Here is a 20,972-nt window from a genome sequence, read left to right as displayed (position 1 = left end):
TCGATCACTCGGGGGATGGTTGGTTTGCTCGAATAACGAGAACACTCGCTGTTGAAAACCATCAAGTGTATTTAAAACGATAAATAAATTAATACAGACAATGATCGCTCGTACTAACAAATTCGCTAAAGACAGCGTGTAAATCGCTAATTACATCAACTCTTTACGATCGCGTCCGTTTATTTAAACCGGTCGGGGGAGAGCCGGAAAATTCGAATTCGTCTTCGTTCGACGGTTGTACGTAGCGACGACATTGTTTCGTCCGAAGTTTATTTATTATTACATTGCGTGTATCCTAACGATATCGTTACTCCGAAGCAAAACAACAACGTGATTTGAATCGTCCTCTAGCTCGTGTGCCGTTACAGGAGTTCAAAAAATGAAATTTCGCAAATGAATGAAATAATCGACAAGTAACGAAATAGAGGAAATTTTCATGGTTTTCTTATGGTAAATTGTGTTTATTCGCCGGAAAGAGTATGTTGCAAAATTTCTTTTACGATATTTCGACAACTCGAACGGATATCCGTGTTCTTGAAGCTAATGCTCTCCCGTAAGGGCACTCGCAGCTTTCAAAAAGCAGTTCCAATTTTTCTTAAATCTATCGAACCTTAACTATTTAATATCGATGGGTGTCGATAAACAGATCGCAGAACCTTTTTGCACTTTGTCGAGTACCAGTCATTTTCGCTGGTATCGGTATAAGTAGCCTCGATACAAAATTATTTTCAATTCGAATACATAAGAAACAAAATTATTCTTTTAGTTATCGTTGCGAAACTCGTTGCGTGATTGCGGAAGAAAATATAACACGAAGTAGGAATTTGAAAATAAAATTGTAAAACCAGTCAATTTGACTGATATGGTAGTTCTAGTGTTAAAATCAGACAATAAAATAGACCCTTTTACACTTTGTCAACTACAAGTCATTTTCAATGGTATTGGTAAAAGTAGCCTCGATACAAAATTATTTTCAGTTTGAATACATAAAAAACAAAATAAAATTCATTATATTATTCTTTTAGTTGTCGTTGCGAAAGTCGTTACATCATTGTGACAGAAAAATATAACACGAAGTAGGAATTTTCGAATAAAATTATAAATCCAGTCAATTAGACCGGTGTGGTAATTGTAGCGTTAATTACTATTTTCAATACCAAAGAAAGTAAATCGGCGATTGTCCATTTCCACCCTACACTCTGTTCGTCCGCCACGCGTTCCTCCGCTTCTCTTCCGTTTTTCCAACGATCCTATAGATTTAGGTGTGTCACTGTATTTCCTCCTCACCGTGTATCATGGCAAGTAATTCCGCGGCACACTGCTGCAAGAAGCTTTCTGCGAGAATTCTCAAGAAACAATTACCGGCCTAAACGAAGCTAATTGAAGTCATTCAAGATCATGGCGAACGCGTCGGTGTCGGTTGGTATGGTGCAGAAGAAGACAAGAACAACACTGTAAACTGCGTTTCGCCGAGTTTACTCGCTGCGTAAACGAGCCACTGCTCGTTTCCACCGCGCCAAATAAAGTTGAATGAAGCGCCTACGAGCGTCTTTCTCGCGCGTCTTAGCCGCGTGTTCGCTCTTCGTCGTTACTCCTTTGCGACACGACACATTTCCGGCCGTTATCGCTCCGTTTATCCCTACCTCGTGCAGTCCCTTCAAACCGTAACAGCCTTTCAACCCCCGTTTTCTCCTTCTGATCTTGATCACGCATGCAGCGTGATCCTTCCTATATTCCCTCGATAAGTGTCGTTCTACCGCAGCGCCGGTTTTTCGTCGATTCGTCGCTCCGTTGCTCCTAATATCGCTCATTTCAATTTTTAATTGCATCTTCGAGCAAATCTTGCACTTCTCGTATTTATAGATACGCTGCTTTAAAGTAATTTATGTACGTCCGTATAAATGTTTTTATACAGGGTGGTCGGTAACTGGTGGTAAAAATTTTTTTTTAATCTCTCCATCGAGACAACGATCTACAGTGAGATCCGTTCTAACGTACCGCACGCGTACCGAGCGAAAATTCAAAGTGGATTTTCTCGGAAGCAAAGCCACAAACGAACAATTTTTATTCTATATTTTCGACTTCTTTTTTCGCGTAGAATCACCCCCTTTCCGCCTGTACCACCAGTTACCAACCACCCTGTATATACAATAGAATTTTACATTTAAAGTTATCAAAGCTGTCGTCTTTTCCATTTAAATATAATTTATAACAATATTCTCATATAGGGTTTGACCAAATTTTCGAAGATGAAATTTAACAGATATATTGTTACTTTTTCAGAGAACGATGTATCAGAAGGTGAGCGAAGACTTACTTTACGAAATACATCTCACGCGTGAAAATAAAATAGCAACGCATACTTTCTTTTAAATTACAAACATCGTTCGATACAGTTATTTCGTTTTTTATTTAAATTATCGTAGCATGCATGGAAAATGTTCGCAAAGTCGTCGCATCGCTCGTAACGCGATCGACGAAAACAGCCTGACAAATAAATCGTGATAGCGTGATGGATGGGTGTTGCGTTACCTTTTTCCAAAAATGAAATTCTCGATCGTTTCTTTATCCGATGTAAAGAAGCATGCGACTGCCAGCATTTATTCCGACGACGTTGGAACGTACGGTTCTTCTTCTGCCTTTCCCTGCTTCCATCCTTTCCAAGCTTTCGTTCGCTCGCGCGCTTTTTCCTCTCCTCCCTCGTTCTGCTTGGAAGTTAACGTTTGAACAGAGACATACGAGCAGCCGCTCATTCATTCGACCATTCGACGGTCGTACATTCATTCGTTCATTCATTCGTTTAACACTTTTGTGCCACACGAAGATACGGGCCGTCTGTCGCGGCGGTACGCGCCTGGGAACCTCTTAACTGTTTTGTATAACGTGATTACTTCAATCCCGTCTCTGCTCTTCCTACCATCCGAATCCGGACTAGGTTTTATTAAGTTTCATGGATCGACACCATACAATCGTAAATTCCTCGATAATTTAATTTATCCGACGACCAGCTAACTGTCCTACACCATTTGCTTAACGGCGATACAGAGATACGATACGTACATCGTATCTTGCGCGAGATTCTTCGCCGAAATATCACGTATCGCTTTCCATACGTCGATTACGACAAAGTAGAAGAATGAATAATAGCATTTGCGACGAGTTATTATTATTCAATTCGACCTACTAAATCGGTTACTCGAGAATATTTGTTATCCTGTAAAATATCGCAGATGTAACCGACTCGTTCGTTGAGATAGAATTGCAAGAAAGATCGGACGATTCCCGATCCGACGATTAAACGCGCAGTTTCTTCCTTCGTACTCGGTCGTGCGTTCGACTAGCGCGTCCTTCGATTCGAACAACGTTTCGCCGAATTTACGACGTTTCTAGAGAAATCGATAGATGCTTCGGCGAAGAAGATGTCTACGGGCAAAAGTGGATTTACGAGGCGAATCGGCGAGGAAATAGGATCGAACGGAAGAAAAATCGCGATAAAGTAAGAGAAAACGAAAAGAAAAGGTGAAGACGTAGCTGGATGGAAAGTGGGCGTCTCGGAGAACGAAGGAGACGCGACTGAAAGCCCGCAAACTGGTTCGCTCCAGACGAGCAATCGCGAGCTCGTAATTGCTACCAACCGTGCGGAGGTGGCGAGGAATATGGCGCTGTTAGCGGCCGACGAGCGTCTTCTCTTAACCCTTCTTCCTCGCTTAAATAAGTTAACCGAGTCATCTTGCGACAGTACGAACACGGCTACTTACATAGGTACGCGGCCTTACGTCATGCGCGCGTGGCCGACCAACAGGGTACTTGATACTATCCTTGAATCTTGCTCGAAATTGACCGCGATCAAAGTGCCACGTCAACATTCTCTACGCGGTACCACTTATATCCAGCTCGTCCGCGTCACGAAAATCAACCGGACTTCCGCTCGCGGCGATTCTTCGGCGGAAGATCGATGACTCGACCGACGATTACGCCCATACGTCATCGTTCTCTTCTCTCGCACGAGTTCACCGTTTTCTTGGAACCACTCGCGAGTCGTTTAGCTCGAGTTTTCTCCGATCTTCTATTCACGTGCTCGCTAGAATTAAACCGGAAAAGATTTACGATACGTGGTACGAACCGAACGTCCATGGCCGCTGGACGATGGCGAGCTTACTCCGCGCGGATCGTAAGCAACGATCTCTACGCACCGTATTTCACGAAAACGCGAGTATCGAAGCTTCTCGAGTAGCGCGATTTCTCTGATTAATCACGGCGGCACGTAGGTTCCGCTCGTACGGAACAACAGGCGGCAAAGGCGAACGTTGAGCGAAGCAGAGGCGAAACGAAATCTCGAAGAACGTTGGCGGACGAGCGGCGGAAGTTGGCAGGAGGATCGACGCGGTTGGAGAGAAACGCCGGATCGCGTTCCGAATAAACCGCAAATCGGCCACCATCGCGCTCACCGCGCATCCCCATAGGCTAGAAATTCGGCCGGAATGCCTGTTATTCCCCTCGGTGACTAGGGGATAGCTACCCCTGCGGGAAAGAGGAGACCTTCTGCTCGAGAGCAAAACCAGTCTATTCCTTTCTCTGCGTGAACGTGCGTCTCTAACACGGCTGAAAAAGAGAGGGGGAGGGCGAAACTGCACGCAACGATCCCCACAACGCGTATACGTGTATGCATCCACGGATGAAAATAATGTAACACGCTGCCATTGAAATCTATTGACGCGCCACCCCAAAACGCGTCGCACATGTGTGATGCGCCCATTCTATTTATACCAATTTCGTGCGAGAGAAGAGTACGCGTGTTCCTGACTCTTGCGAGAACGCAAAATGGCGATGTCAAAATAACCGTAGGCAATTTTGAAAGCGAGCTACGAAACCGGCCGCGCCGCGCAACCTATACGCGCTCTTTGTACGACGATTCGCGTGGTTCGATGGAAGGCAATTTCATCGGCGTACCAAGGGACGACCGTCCAACGCGTGGAATGCGAATACCTTTTTATCGTGCGAATAACGCGACAATCATCTGGTATTAGCGAAATGGTATTACAAGGGCCCCGAAAGGCATCACGGCAACCCTAGTCAGACCGACTCTGCGACTAACGCTGACGACATCGACAATAATGTAATAGCGCAAAGTAATTCAGCGAGTTACCGACTACTTACTAAAATGCCAGGAACACTTTATGATCTTTACGCGTTTTGCAGACCCTGCTGCGCCGTTATCAGATATAAATAGAGATTACGCGCGTTGTCCGAATCAAAGCTACTCCTTCCAAAGAAATTTCAACTTCGCGTTGCTAAATCGAAGTCGAGAAATCCGCGAACCTCTTAGCCTCGCGTCCAGACACCAGTTAACGTTACTTTTTTTTCTTTTTTTTTTTTTTTTGCTCAGTCGTACGTAATTAGCAGGAGAAATTGGGAGAAACGCGGTAAAATAAACGATTCGATACGAACGTACTTTCGCAATTGCGGCGACTCGCGGTTGCCGAGAGCAGAGATTCGTGGAACAAAAGCGATTAAGGCGCGGAGGATCGGACGAAACGATGGAAAGTAGCGGTAATCGAGACGAAACGCGCGATACGAAGGATAACTGCACCGACGAAGCGTGGACAAAGGACAAACTATTTCGAATTTATCCGTGCGGATAGAGAAGAACGTCTATCGTATACACCGGAGAAGTAACACGCCCATAGAGGACTCGCCACTTGGACCAATTGACCACGCAAGTGTTTATCGTCCCCTTCGACTACGTGATGCTATGCAACATTCGTTTAATCTCGCTTTATACGTCGCTGACAAGCGTTATCGGTTCGGTGATAATGCGCAGTGGCAGCACGCTAATATATTCCTGTAATTACAGGCAGAATTTCCGATCCGCCACCAGGCTGTCGTTAAATCGAACGTCTAAGTTGCGATAATACGAATTTCAAACGCCAGCGCTATAAATCTAACGCAATTTACAGGACGCTTGAAATTCGCGTATCGGTACACGGTACGCGTGTACGTACTTTTTCTCCTTGTGTTGCTGTATCCAGGAAACCGTACGATTTTATCAGAACGTTTACGTGGATCGATCGATGTCGGAAATATAGAAACAGTTATCTACTTTATAATTCTCGCGATAAAAGTATCTCGCGTTAATCGCCACAGGACACGATGTCGACAACATCGTTAAGAGTAGAGCGACGGAAAAACGAGCAAAGTATTTTTTACGCTTCTTGCCTATCCTTTAAAATATACCGTTGAACCGATCTTGCTATCGAATTACCATACGCGTACATATTTTTGTCTTACTCGTTAAACGGAATAATTCTATCAAACGTCTAATGCTGACGCGCTCTCCGTTACGCGTAAAAACTGTATCGCGCATCGATCACGTTTATGTACTGCGAAAATACCAACTCGTTGAAAAAAAAGGATGGAATCGCAAATGTAAACGATTCACGGAGAAGCTGCTATTTTTGCATCTTACGAATCGTTGGTTTTTATCTAGCAGGAACGAACGTTCCTATTATAGAACAGCGTTTAAAACTGGAAACGCGTGAGTATGGTTTTCACGCGCGGTACCGACGGAACGATATTCCATTTGACGCGTAATTAGAATAAAACGCATCGACAGCGGTGGTGGAGAGAGCGAAGCATAGAATCGAACAGCTTTGGAAGAATGCAAAGTACGCGTTGGAGCGGAGAGGCCGCGCGGGTCACAATCTCATCTACGGATCCTAATCGGTCGTCTATCTCGTTCTCCTTCTGTTTCTCGCGTGTTTCTCGGCCCTTCAAACGCTTAAACCCTCCGTTCGACGTACGCCAGCGTACGCTATTATCTTATTTACGCCTCATTGTCTCAATGTATCATAGCAATATCCAGCGACCGCTCGTACCGAGCAACAACACGCTGCCGAGTCGTGTCCACGTGAAAGTAGCCCGCCTAGAGCTTCCATCGAATCGGCGTTCCTACGCGAATCCTAATCTCCGGCGTCGCCCTTCGACGATGCGCGTCGAAAGTCGCTAACGCGATCTCGTCGATCTCTAAAGGATCGAAAACGTTTGTCGATAGTCGTTCGATGGAGATTTGCCTTGGCGATAAGAGGAAGAGCGTCGAATCGATGAAATTGCACAAAGACGAACAACGTTGTTTGTTCGCGATGCGAGCCAGGGAAGGCGATGGAAATTAGAAAACTCGTAGAATTTCAGCTTGAGACGTTTCGTAGGACGTGATCGAATTAGAAAAGAAAATCCATATCGCGACGGTTATCGCGTGTTTCCATCGAGTTTAGAAGAGTTCGCTCGCATCGCGTTATACGCGCGTCAACCTACGAACCATTCGGAATACGTAAAAGTGGGAAAAGAGAATAAAGTTTCCGAGTGCTGCGAATTACCCTAACGCGGATGTAACGCGGAATCGCGTGTTCTTTCCTTCGGTACGAGAACCAGTTGTATCTTTACCGTTGCTCCGTTCCTTGAGAAGACAAATCGACTGGTCTTTAACGTTTCGATGGACGACGAAGAGGATCGTTGTCGTCGTACAGCGAGGAAATAGGAGTCGGATCGTTCGTTCTTTCACCGACTAAGGCAAATTGCAATTCGACGATCTTGTCGATGACTCGTGAGATTGTGTTTAATCAGCAAGATGTTTTTACGTTTGCTGTATTTTTTCAAAGAATTTCCTTGCGCTCCACGCTATGCTGCACGAGATCCAGTCTCTCCAGTAGCCGATGGAAAAATGGCTAACAAAAAGGACGATCGACAACGTCGCGACAATTACGAGGTCGATGCCGACGAGTATTTCGATCGGACGTGTACATCTTGCCACTATAGTAGGAAGAACCGGAGAAGAAGGTCAACGTAGAAACCAAACAGAAACGAAACAACCAAAGGAGAGAAAAGCGGAGTCGACTAGAAGGACGAAGCCGACGACTACGTCGGACTAAGAGAGGCTGGAGCCAGGCTAATTTGGTGAAATCAAAGGCCACAAAGGAATATCCACGAAGGCCACTAAAAAATGGTTTTATGGTTATATTGAAGCACTAAACCGATAGAGAATTTCGAAGCTTCGACCTCGCTTCGTTACTCCGCTATCCATTGACTTTACCCGAACGAAACTTTTATCCCGCGCTATGTTTTGACAGCCGTTGGGTTCTGCCTGTTACTTTTACGATGCCCGTCGACGAAGCTTCGTTGCGTGCTCCGTGGAAATTTACTACGTCGAGCCTATCGCTCGCGCATATTCGAGCAACTGGACGAGCGTGTAATTGTTGGAAATCCTAGAACAACGTTGACGCGCAAAAATGATCAGGATCAGCCGTGCGCAAAGAAGGTTAAACTTTCGGAGTTGGAACAACGCGCTTGCGGTAATCCGACGATTTTACTTTCCCTTGGGATCGAACGTAACGAACGAACAAACGAATAAAGGATTCGACGACTAGAACGTGTCTCGAGCGAATCGACGAAAAGATCGATCGGTAATGGGACGAGTGAGAGAAAGGTTGGAAGGTAATCGTAAAGCACAAGGCAAAATTTCTAAAAAAAGCTTTAAACATTTATTTTAACGATTATATACACGCTGCTAGAGCAACATATTCGCGATTTCTTGGCTTGTATACATATATACACGTGTCGTGTGTATGACTTATACGAATAACAATGATCGATTATGTACATAGTTTAACGATCGGCGACGAGAGATCATCTAAACGAATCTTGCCTTATATTTACAATTATCATTATATTACTCTTCTACGATTTAGCTCGGCAGGATATCGTCGTTCGATGTCGCGGGATTCGTGCTCGATCGACGTAATTCGATACATCTTAAAAGCTAGTATTTACAGAAATCAGCCTAAGAGGAAAAGAAAGTAAACGTAGGTACAATATCACCGTGTACACGTATTAACTGGGTCGAGAGGAGAGAAACTGGCGATAACGTAGCAACATGCGCGCGAACGCACTCCGATACGGAGCGGAGGAATCGCGAGTGGCGAGTCGATCGGTGTTCAAGGCTCGTCGAAGCTACGTACGTTGCCGGGGCCCCGGTATCGTAACCGCTGTACGAGCGTTACACGAAAAACGACCGAAACTAGACTAGCGAGATCGTTCAGCTTTGCCTTCCGGTGAGAACTGTGATCGGTTTCAGCAGTAGTTGAGGCGGACTGTGCGGAAGAGATCTCGGTTGCTGTACAACGGCGGTATTACAGACGGTTATGGGAGGCGAGTTCGGCGACATCGGTTCCGGGCTGCTTCCTGGCGACGCCGTAGCCGATGTCGCCAAAAGCGGCGGCTGGTTCACGTGATATCTGGCTGGCTGCTGATTGTGAGCGAACACCGCGGCGCTACTCTGATGCTGTTGATGCGCCGCCAACGATCTGAGGGTCGAGTAGAAGTCGTAGGGGCTGCCGGAGACGGGAATGGCGGATGTCGCGATGCCGGTCGGATATCCAGCGGCGGTCGGCGGCTGCAGCAACCTCTCCATGGAGAACGGGCCGTGTTGCGGGGACGCGGCTGTGGCCGGCAACGGTTGCGGTTTGCAAGGTAAATTGGTGGCCGAACTGGTCGCCGCGCCGGGCAATAAACTCGCTGGATATCCGGCGGGTGTGGAGTAGGCTCCGGTCGCTGGCGGATAACCGGCGGCCCGATGAAGATAAGGCAGCGTGTAGAGGGACGCTGGCCATCCCGGGGGAGCGTACGCCGATGGATACAGTCCACCGAGGACCACGCTCCTCTTGAACGCGGCCAATCGCGATCTGGAAGCCGCCGTGGTTCTTCGACGAAGCTTACCGGTCGTGCCACCGATGAACACGTCCTCGGAGCTCGGGTCTAGCATCCAATAATTTCCTTTTCCCGGGTCGTCGTAGTGCCGGGGAACTTTAACGAAACACTTGTTCAGCGAGAGATTGTGCCTGATGGAATTTTGCCAGCCCTGTTTGTTGTTCTCGTAGTAGGGGAAATGGCGCATTATGTACTCGTAGATGCCGTTCAGAGTGAGCCTCTTCTCCGGACTTTGACGGATGGCCATCATGATGAGAGCGTTGTAACTGTAAGGCGGCTTCTCGCACTTCTTCTTGTCGTCCGCCTGTCGATCCTTCGAGTCCTTCTGCTCGGACGAGTTGGCGGCAGAGTTGACGGCGTTCCTGGAGCAGTCCAAGGGCGGCGTCTCGGTGCCGCCGTCCCCGGTCACGTCCAGATCGCTCGAATCTTCGCTATCGTCGACGTGGCTGATCTCCGGTGACGCGGATCGCCTGACGGTCGGGGCCGGTGTTCCCGCGCACGCCTCCGGCAGGATGCTACGAATACTGAAACTGCTTTTGAGAACAACGCGCGGCGACGGCGACGCTGTCACCGTTTCCTGCTCGCCCGATCCTTCCATATTCACCATACTTTCAACACGTGTCGTTGGAATAATTCGCACTTTTCCAATCGCCAAGAACGAAAGCGACCGGCTCTGCCACTACGATGTTCACACAGCAAATTCCCTTTCCAAAAGCATTTGAACGCACAACGAACACTGCTCGCGATCGACCAATACGCTTCACCCAAGTACCTTTTTATTCACCCGCTTAGTCCTTCGCGCGACCGATAAGAGAGGACCGATGTTGCCTGTCGGAGTTATGCCGCGTATTTGCTGTCATCCCCGCCACTCACCCTATATATATGGCTACGGTAGCCACACCTCCTTAATCCCCGATCTCCTGTACACGGACTAATCCCACCAATCGTCGTTCAGGTTGGCGTTTTCAACCGGCGACGTCCTTCTTCCCCACTATGCCGCTTTGCGGCCAATGTTTGACAGTAAACTGTGCAAACAGCGCGCAGCGTTACAACGGAGGCAGGGATTTCGAAGGTGGCCGATCGTAGCCAGCCTCGAAGGTGGGGAGCGCAGCCGCGACTCGACTCCGAGCCGCCAACTCCCGTATACAAACAAATCCAAACGCGATATCTGTATTTCTACGCCCTCGTACGGCGTTCGAGCGGCCAACTCTCTCCACGGGAACCGTGTTCCTCGTCGGCGCGTGAATACACCGAACCAAAGAGGGGCTGGCGGGGGGTGGGGGGTTGAATGCCCTTCGTCGCTGCCGTTGCAGCCACTGCCGGCCTTCTTCCATCGAATCCTACGACCACCGAAATCGATACACCCTTCTGCTGTTGTTTCGTTGATCTATTCATAAGCGAATTATCTTTCTCTTTCTTTCTCCTCCACTTTGCAAATATTTTTCTCCCTTGCCCGCACCGATCCAACGCCTCGTCAACGTAACGAGCAGAGACTTCGATTCTTCTCGCGACAAACTTAAAATTAGATACGTCGATCCGTACGTAAGTACGCGTATCGCGCTGTTTTTCACGAGAGTGTTTTTTTCTTCGAGTACGTTGCGTACACGAACTTCGCGAACAACTTTATTTCTATTACGTTTGGACGTCGTTGCCCAGAAACGAGATCGCTTATCCTACGACGATAATTCATTTAACGCTGAATTGTCGGCCAATTTGATCGTTTCTCTTTAACTTTCCCGCAACTTTGTTTCGTAAAACTACGACGTATTTCTCTCGTTTTATTCGTTTTTCTTCTTCAAGAAACATACGGAGCCTGTCCTCTCTACCGCCGCCGATCTATTCGAGGCGCCCGAGATAACACGCTAGTTACGCGGTAGTTGGAAACGATCGGTATAAAAGAAAGGCTATGTGGACGTGGCATGGTCAACTCGAAAGAAACGACCGAGTGGCAACTAAATACAGCGTCAAGTCGAAGTCTCGTAAGTGGCCTCTCCAGGTGCGTCTCGATGTTCCGGACGTAGCTGGAATAAACGTCCAGGTTTTGTATACAGAAACAACAATTTCTGTTCCAGTTAGCCGGAGGACTTGACGCTGCGTATCGAGAATCGCGAAGCAAAGAAAATGTGTCGAAAACATCGACAAACTCGAGTTCGGATTCGCATGTACGCAAAGCTCGTCGAGTAAAATTTTCCAAAGGTTTTCCAAAAGATACGCGTGCAGCAAACGTACTTTCGAGTATAAAATAATTTGTAAAAAATGCAGCGAAACCAAATAACATACGCATTGTTTATATATTTGGAAAAATGTGTATGACCGTTCCTGTTTAATCCTCTTTCCCAGTTCGTCATTGAGATTATACGAAATTAATTTTTTATGGTCGTTTTATGGGAGTCGTTCGTACACCCATTCGTTCGACAACAAACTGCCTACTACGTTTTAATTACAAAAACAATAATTTTTTTTAAGGACCGACCATTTCGACCAGGCACGACGACGTCGGTAGGTTTGGCGTTAAAGAACGTTTCTCGTTTTTCCCTTCTCTTTCGTTTAGATATCGTCCGACTTACTCGATGTACATTAGATTGTTCGGAAAGTGTCTTCTCTTTACAGACACGTCTCTTACAACGACGCATCTTTGTACAAACACGAAACCTAATCCGTCGAACGTTGTGATCTTTATTTCGATAGAACAAAATGGATCGCACGTAATTCCATAGAATAATATAAAACTATAAAAATATATAAAATAATATAAACTATAAAAAATAATATAGCAATATAAAAATATCGTGCATCCATTATTTCCTTATAGAACGGAAGAAGTTTGTTGAACGACCCAATTGTATACTACTCGAATGATATATTTACAACCTCTGTCGTTCCTTTGTACTCTACCTTCCTTCTTCTTCTTTTCAGCTTACCAGGCCATTTTACTACCTTCTAATTAACTTTTGCAGTGTTACACGTGACTCGCAAATCGAGATAGCTATAAATAAAAATAACTCGCTCCTTTATTTATTCTCCGTATTATTATATGCATTTCTTCGAACAATTAACTGAAGCAATCTGGAAAACGATCGAAGATCGTCTTCGGTATCGTACTTGTCGTAAAAGCACGTGATTTATATGCAAAACGATCCCCAGGAAGGCATTTGCCGTAGATTTACTGTTCTCTATATGGTACTACTTAGAGTAGTTATGGTACTCATAAACCTCGGAACAATTCGTCGAAATAAAGAAATTTAACAGTTCTTCCCTACTTACTAATAATTGTAACTTCGGTTGAAATTTTCTTATAATAAAGCAATTTAGCAATGTTTAGTGCCAAGTACCGGCAGGTATACGAGGTACGTCAGTGACTAATCATTTTACCGATCGATTTTGTTTTGCAATAATTATGGCAATTTAGCTGTCGTATCTCGTCGACTGTTTTAAATCAACACAGTTTATATATTCGAACGATCTTACGGATAATCGCGTACGTCGTTTAATTGAATCATCGGGACGAAATATCTACCTGGCGGTCTAACGTCCAAAGACCGATATCTAACCGCACTGGTCGGCACGTTTGATGCGTGGCTATGCCATTTTACGGGCGTAACACCACACACGGTAGTTTTCTAGCCGAAGCTCGTTAATTCCGAAAAGGGCAGCGATGCCTTCTCGAAAACGATGTCTCGTAGATTTCGTCTGTCGATGGGAAAACTCTTGGTGGTCCAGAAGAGACCAGAACACAAGCAACCTGGAGCAAAGTTTTTCTCAAAAAGACAAGAATGTTTCACAGAGTCTACGAAACGTTTGGACAAACGAACGTAATAGAATATCGTTGTTTCAAAAGGTTCGAGCGTATTTTCAAAATTATCGACTCGGCTACAAAATTAAGTAACAGGGCGACGGACGAAAACGAAAGATCTCGAATAAATTTCAAAGGAAACTAGACGATAAGTCGACGTATGGTTTCTTCGAGTAAGTCGAACAACGATTCTTGCGGACGAATTCTTGCGGACATTCGCGAAAATTTTACTTCTACCGCCCTGGAAAATTTCTATCGCATAGTTGCAAAAGTTAATCGGTAAACAGCGACGAAAGATAATAATTTTAGGATATTATTGTCTTTCTCTTTGCGCAGATATAATTAAAAGAAGACACGATAGACGTAGACGCGTTCCCTTGTCACAATAGCTTCCTAGGTAAGAGACGAATAAAGACGAAATCGAGGAATAAAATTGATACTTTTGGAAAAATACGTCTGCGCGAAGGATGCCTGCGAGGAAGAAGGCACGTGACAAACGTAAAAAAGGGACAGCCGAGAAGGACTGTGCTGCTCGGTTGGTTCCCAAAAAGAGACATCGGTAGAAGCAAAGAACTTTTCTCGGGTCGCCGGTATGCTATCTCTATACACTACAGACTGTTCGACTCCCCATCGTGAAAACGTCATCACCCCCATGGTGACCCATAGATTTAGTCGTACGTTTGCCTGTGCCCACCTTCGCGAAGCTTTCGTACTTTCCACGATTTCCTCGTCGAAAGTTTCGATCGTCTCGCGACTCCGATCAACGATCCAATGTCTCGCGATTATGGGAAATTTATGGCACGCGTTACTTACGTCGCGAATTTCAAGTTCTCCGAGAAACGAAATCTCCCTCGGTGAAAATCACGATCGTCGAATCCTTTTCTCTTATCGATATTCTCGTCCGAACAACAGTTTTTCGCAACTCTGATGACGTTCGAACGATTACTTTAGTTGCGATAATGGTCGCATTGGCTCGATCAGTTTCGAAACTTTCGGTTCGCTCGATCGTTCGGTTCAAAGCCATCGCTATACCTAAAAACTTGGGCGCAGGTCTGCTGAGCGTATCAAATCCTAGTCCCAGAACGTTCATCGCTTAATTATGGCAGGAGAAATTCGTATTCGCCACGGCTGACTCGTGACTCGGTCGATCGGGAAATTCCTTGATTCCAGGTATTTTCCACTAGAAATGAAACGAAGCGATCGCAGCGTGCGAAATAAGGATATTTCAATCTCAGGCCGAACCTATCGAACTATCCCTTTTCGCGGCTTACGAATTATCGCCAATACCGCGATCGATCAACGCCGAAACGCCACTCGGAAAGCAGCCGCGTCTGAACGTTTAATTAATAAAAAGTAGCAACTTGCTTGACAAGACCATCGTCCACGGTCTTTTATACCACGCGAGGTATAAAAATCGCCCACGCAAAGTTAACGCTAATAAAAATTTAACCCGATGGCGTATCTCCAAGTGATGACCAAATATCTCGCGTCGAAACGTTTCTAACAAACTTCGTAAGAAGAAGAAGAATCTGCGGTGGACGATGAGACTTGTCGTTGATTGAAGTAATAAGGAGACGAGTTAATTTAGTTAACTATATTTACAGATATTTGAAACTGTAGAATAAAAAATTAATCGCAAGCGACTGACTTACTGACTCGATACTGATATTCGTTCGCGCTACTAATGACTAGTGGAGAACTTGGTCGTCTATTTATACTAATCGAGGGGGAGGGTACCGAAAAGTTTTGTCCAGAGAAATTGCTTCGTCCAGAATTTGTTTATTACGTTACGCGCGTCGTACGGCGTTAAACCGTGGCAAAACAACTACGCGAGGCATCTTCGTATCGCGACGTCCTAAGACGCGTGTGCCGCTACAAATCGAAGGACGATGAAAGAGGAAAAACGTAGTTTCAGACCGATGTACACGGATGGTATGCTATGTACGTTTACTGATAAATCCGACAAACGTTTTATATCTTAAGCATTTTACGTAAAGGCGATATTCCTGAACGGAATGAGCCAATATTTGCAAAAACAGTCAGGAGGAACGGAAGCCGACAAGCGAAAAGTTGCGCCGTGGCGCGAACAGATTTTAAGCCGATGTGGAATTCGCTGAAATCTCTTTTGCCGGGATGGAGCGGTCGAGATGCGAAAAGGAGCAACCGTAGCGAATGGTCGCTCATTACGTCATGATTAGAAGAGCGCAGCACGAATTCGCAAGGTTGACTTCCAGCGGCGCGTTCCGCGTGTTGCGAGTTTCGGGTTGTCCCTGGTGGCCGTTTTCCACGGCGTAGGAAATCGGTTTTCCGCAGCGCACAACCCAGCGCGTTCCCATTATTTCATCCCCTTGTCACGCAGCCGCCTTTACGGGGCCCGATGCGACGCGCAGGTAACCAGAAGAGGACCAACAAACGAGTATATTTGCTCAACAAAGCGAGCTGCCGCGACGCGTCCGAGCCGCTTTCTATGTTGCACGCGAGTCACAACCGACGACGATTCGACCACGTGTCTACGAGCTGAAAACGCGGTTTCAAGATCGATGAAACTCTCGCCTATTGTCGACGCTCCCCTATCGCACGAATCGACGTCTCCAACGTTTCGCGTCGACCGAACCTCTTATTTATCTCGTCGATTATGCTCGATCCAACGATTCGCTGTTACTGCCGCGTTTCTCGTAGGGAAAACCTGCGAATCGTGGCGAAACTCTTGAAAACGTTTTTACCTATACAGGTACTGGATCAGGAAAATATTTCAACGTTCACCATGCGAAGCTTCTACATCCACCCGGCTATTTACGTTAAGAGATATTTTATACGGTTTCTACGGCGCTTGAACGCGTTGACCGCCTCGTAACTCGAATTTGAGTGTCGCTTGTTTGACTACTCGCGAAGGATCGTCGTAGGTATTTGAAAAGATATTCCATAATAATAAATCGTTAATCAATAATTAATTGCAATAATAGTTGAATTTTTATAAAATAAAAATTCGAAAATGGTTTATTAAGAAAATTATTTAGAAAGTAAAACTTTCAAGCATTCTATACGTAGTCGAGGTTGGTCGGAACAATTTGGACAATAAGTTTTCGTTTTCTTTAAATTCTTTTGTGCATTTGTTCGGTCCATTCGACGTCTTTTATTCGCATAACATAGCTCGCACGCGTGTCTAATGCTTCTTCCGGAATCGTTTTTCCGAACGGCGATATTATACTGACTCCGTCGAAGACAAGGATTTTTTGTATTTTCAGACAACCTTGATAAGTTTCCAACTAATAATTGTCTAAATATTCCGATATTTGTATTTTTTCTTACAGAAGAGAGGCGGAAAAGGGTAAGGGAATCCAAGTACGACATACACTAGAGAAACATAGCCAAAGAGAAATTACCAAAGTACCTGGAAGGGAGGATGAAGTGGAAGGACGGAAGACTGGCAAGATTCGGATGCGGAAACGAGGCCGAAGCAAGGGAATACTGGAAAAAAGAGGGGGAAAAAGATGCAGACTATCCAGAATGAGAGAAGAAGACCCGAGACGCGTAATAAAAGAATGTGAAATAACGGGAGGACCAAAGGACAAAGAAAAAACGCTGAACGAGACCGGAAAAGGTTTAGCAGAACTGAGAGCAATAATAGAGAAGAAAAGGGCAAACGACAAGAAGAAGGCACAGCAAGCAAGCTAAAGACCAAAGTGGCGATAGCTTTTAGTCATTAGTTGCTAATTTATAGTTCCTAATTTTTAGTTTCTAGAGGTAGAACAAGCGAGGAAGTACGATAGAATAGAGTGGAAAAGAGGGGAGGTAGACACGTGAGAAGAGAAATAGACGTAAGAGATGTAAAACCGAAAGTTCGTCGAAAACCGAAACGCACGGACTAAACAATAATAAATAAATAAAATATATTTTTTCTCTTTGCAATTTTGTAAACCGTCAAAGCGTTCACAACAGAAAGATTCCCAGAAGGAATCGAATGCCAAGTTTTCCGTACCATTTGATTTCTTTTCTAATTGTGGTGGCATAAGAAACGATCTGGTCGGAACAATCTATACCACACTTTCCTTCGTTATATTCAACAACAGCTGGTGGTTTTAATGTTGCGAACAAACGAAACGAACGATCATTCTTGAGACCACCGCTTGAGCGATTCGCATTACTGAAATATCGATGGAAGCACCCGTACGCGTGGCCTGACGGACATTTCTTTGAAAACACGTGTTAAACGTGTCGCTTATCGTCGACGATGGAAACAGGTGTAGCGGCGCAGGAGTCAAAGGACGACGCGAATCGACGACGTGTTGTTGTTTTGCCTCGGGTCATTGACACAACCTTGACACAACGTAACGACGAATAAACTCCGGGCAAAACAGTGCCGCCGCTACATGCAATCGTCGAACGAAGACGAATTCGAATTTGCCGACTTCCCCCGACCAGTATAAATAAAAGGACGCGATCGCCAGCACGAGAGTACATACCGAGTATCTAACAGTATCCACAGAGTATCTGCGAGTATCTCGCGAGTATTTACCGAGTTACGCGACGTTAGCGTTAACGAGCACTTATTCCGCGATTTCATTTTGCGATTTATGTGGAATGATGTGACGTCAGGGAAGGACGTGGCTTATTGTTTATAAACGTTGTCAAGATATGTTAATGTTGTCAAGGAGCAAAATGGGAAAAATGAGCGTGGTAATGCTGTCAGAGTTGAATTAATCGTGGTCGAGAGAAGTTCATCGTGTTGCTGTGACGTAGAAATAGTGATAAGCGAATTCGTGAAACGCGATATTATATTCGATTTTGTGAGAGTGTACAATATTGTGTTTATCATACTGTCTTTTCTCTTAATTTATAATAAACATTCCTACATTTATACTTTGTACTAACGGCTCGCGTATACAGCTGTACATTAATTTATTATTTTAAATATATTCGACGGTTTCAACAACGAGCAATCTCGTCCTTAAAACAGCACGTACTAACTACCCTCTACACAGGTAACAGTTATTCGATCGGAGATGGTAAGCGAAAAGATGTTTCTCAAGATCGATGCAAACGTTATTCTACGAGTGTACGCCGAAGGAGCAGACACAAGATGATTCTGATACTAACGTTCGCTCCTTTTTACGATTATTATCAGACAGGAAGAATTTACATGGAAAGACAGAAAATTCCAAAGCGAAGCGTCGACCTTAGCCATTGGAGGAACGTGGACAATCACGAAGGAGGAAGCGTATAACGCGTCCGCCGTATTTCAGAGCTATGGTGAGCAAGTCAAGCGGATGATCTGCTCTAAGAAACGTGGACGAAAAGCGCGTCGACGAGAGACGAAAGTGTCAAAAATGGAAGAAAATTTTTGGATTAAGCGAACCGCAACGCCGCGAGACGCCAACTTCGAAGAATAAAAGACCGGAATAAGATAAACCAGCTTTAATCTTCGAACGTTTCGGAGGACGACGTTTTACACGAGGATCATCCGCGATCCCGAGAAGAACGGATTGAAGAAGCTTTAAAAAAGAAGGGTCGAAGGTAGTTTGCGGATACGGGAAATCTGCCGAAAAAGTCAAACAGTATCTGACGTCCTGTGAATCGTGACAACGGGATATGATTTTAATGCGATTTGCTCGACTTAAAAAGTTAAGCGGCACTGGACTGTCGGAATCGTTTCGATCGTCCGTGAAAGCTTGACCGCTCGTGTGTCTCAGTTTCGCCAGTATCAAACCCCGACGATCGTATAGAATATGTTTACAAGTTAGTATCGTTACACGGTGTAAATATTCTGACTACTACGACGTATCGTTGACGCTTCGTTGAGATCTCGATGCAACGAAGAATAACGTGTCGTTATCTATAAAACGTATACCCGATGGTTCGCAAATCGATCAGCACGATATTTGAGTCGATTCTGACAATTTGCCGAAGAAACCTTTCGATTTGTATGGGAAACACAAAATAAAACAGAAATGGGAACGGTAACAAGATCGATGGCTATTTAAGATTTAATTGTCGTACCGTCAGCATGGCCTTTAAACGAGAGATAAATTATTAGGGAATGTACCTGCAACAATGGTGCAACACGGTGCCTACAACAGGCACGTTACAGGTACGCACAGTAATGTGTCTGTTGTGTACTTAGAGTACTTAGAGTTGGTATTCATACCAATATATATACAACATACAAATTGTAATATATTATGTAATATATTATTAAATTGTAATATATAATATGGAATAAATATTTACAGAAATCCTAACCAAGTTCCTTTTCCATAAATTAGCGCCATCGAGATTGTTGTTGTCTTTATTTGGAAGTAGTTTGCAATAAATTCTCGTTGTAAATTATAAGTAAATTATTCTGGCGTGGTACTATAACGCGAATAATAAACGATAACGCGAGTCTGCGAAATGTCTGTGAAGTGAAACGAATTCGACGAAATAAAAAGAAACTTTTCGAATACCTAATACGTTCGCAAACACCCTGTATATATTCACCTAATACGGAAAGGAAGCATAGGTACACGTTCTATGTAAAACACATCAGGCACAACATGCCCTTTAATTAAAAATCTCATATGGGATCTGGAAAGAATTAAAAAGATGAAAAGGGTCGTAAAGGGAATAGCTACGTACACATTCTATTAAAATACATGCGTATACGAACAAATGGTATACAAAATCATAAATATTCACAGACTTATGAATTCTAAGAAGCTCGGGTTTCTGCCTACCTTCAACCGGGATTACTTCGTCTCAAACGTCGACGTGACATGGCCAAAGTGATTTATAAAAATAATGCAGTCCCCGTACAAAAATAGAAGATGTTAAATGCAACGAGCTGATCTGCCTTTGGTTTGCCTTCCAAACACCACTTCACGCATACTCTTATAAAAATTAAACAATTTTTATTCGTTCTGATGTTTAGCCTGACACCAGGTATTGTAGATTCCTTTACAAAAAAGACCCGTTCGATTTCTGAAAGGGTTCTATTATATAATCCTGTCGTTATGCCAGGTCTACTACCATTATGCACAAAGTCAAACCTTAAGATCGGACTAAGCAGTAAAATTCTTGCTGTTTTGTCTCGCTCGCTTATTGTTCTATGTCATTCGTCGATTAACTTATAAGCCACGTTGTATCAATTTAGCAGCATTTAAATAAGAAATTTAGGTTTTGTTTGCAAATATACCGACTTTGCTTTATACCTTTGCATTACGTTTGTGGCAGTTAGGTTAGGTAGGGTAGACGACCTTCAAAACGTAAGGCTAATCGTCGGCAAAACGCGGTAATCGTTTCGGACTTGTAATAAACGAGCGCATAGTGGGGATATCGAGGGGCAACAAAGGAAAGAATCTGTTTGGTTTTGAACCAAAAGATTCATTGTGCCCCGAGCTGCAAAGTGCGAAAGGTTGGGCGAAGCCAATGCAATTAGAGAAAC

At 44.6% G+C, this 20,972-nt stretch overlaps 1 protein-coding gene across 1 annotated transcript; it reads right to left on the bottom strand.

The window, feature by feature from the left end:
* Nucleotides 1-1,970: 1,970 nt before the first annotated feature.
* Nucleotides 1,971-10,784, bottom strand: LOC126867486 (fork head domain transcription factor slp1-like). Its single transcript, XM_050621973.1, has one exon. The coding sequence runs from the start codon at nt 10,364-10,366 to the stop codon at nt 9,089-9,091; it is 1,278 nt and encodes a 425-aa protein (XP_050477930.1). The 5' UTR covers nt 10,367-10,784; the 3' UTR covers nt 1,971-9,088.
* Nucleotides 10,785-20,972: the final 10,188 nt, after the last annotated feature.

Source organism: Bombus huntii, chromosome 7 (genome assembly GCF_024542735.1).
Source record: "Bombus huntii isolate Logan2020A chromosome 7, iyBomHunt1.1, whole genome shotgun sequence".
In the NCBI taxonomy this organism is placed as follows: domain Eukaryota; kingdom Metazoa; phylum Arthropoda; class Insecta; order Hymenoptera; family Apidae; genus Bombus; species Bombus huntii.
Note: the sequence above shows the minus strand (reverse complement) of the source record. Positions and strands in the feature narration are given on the sequence as shown.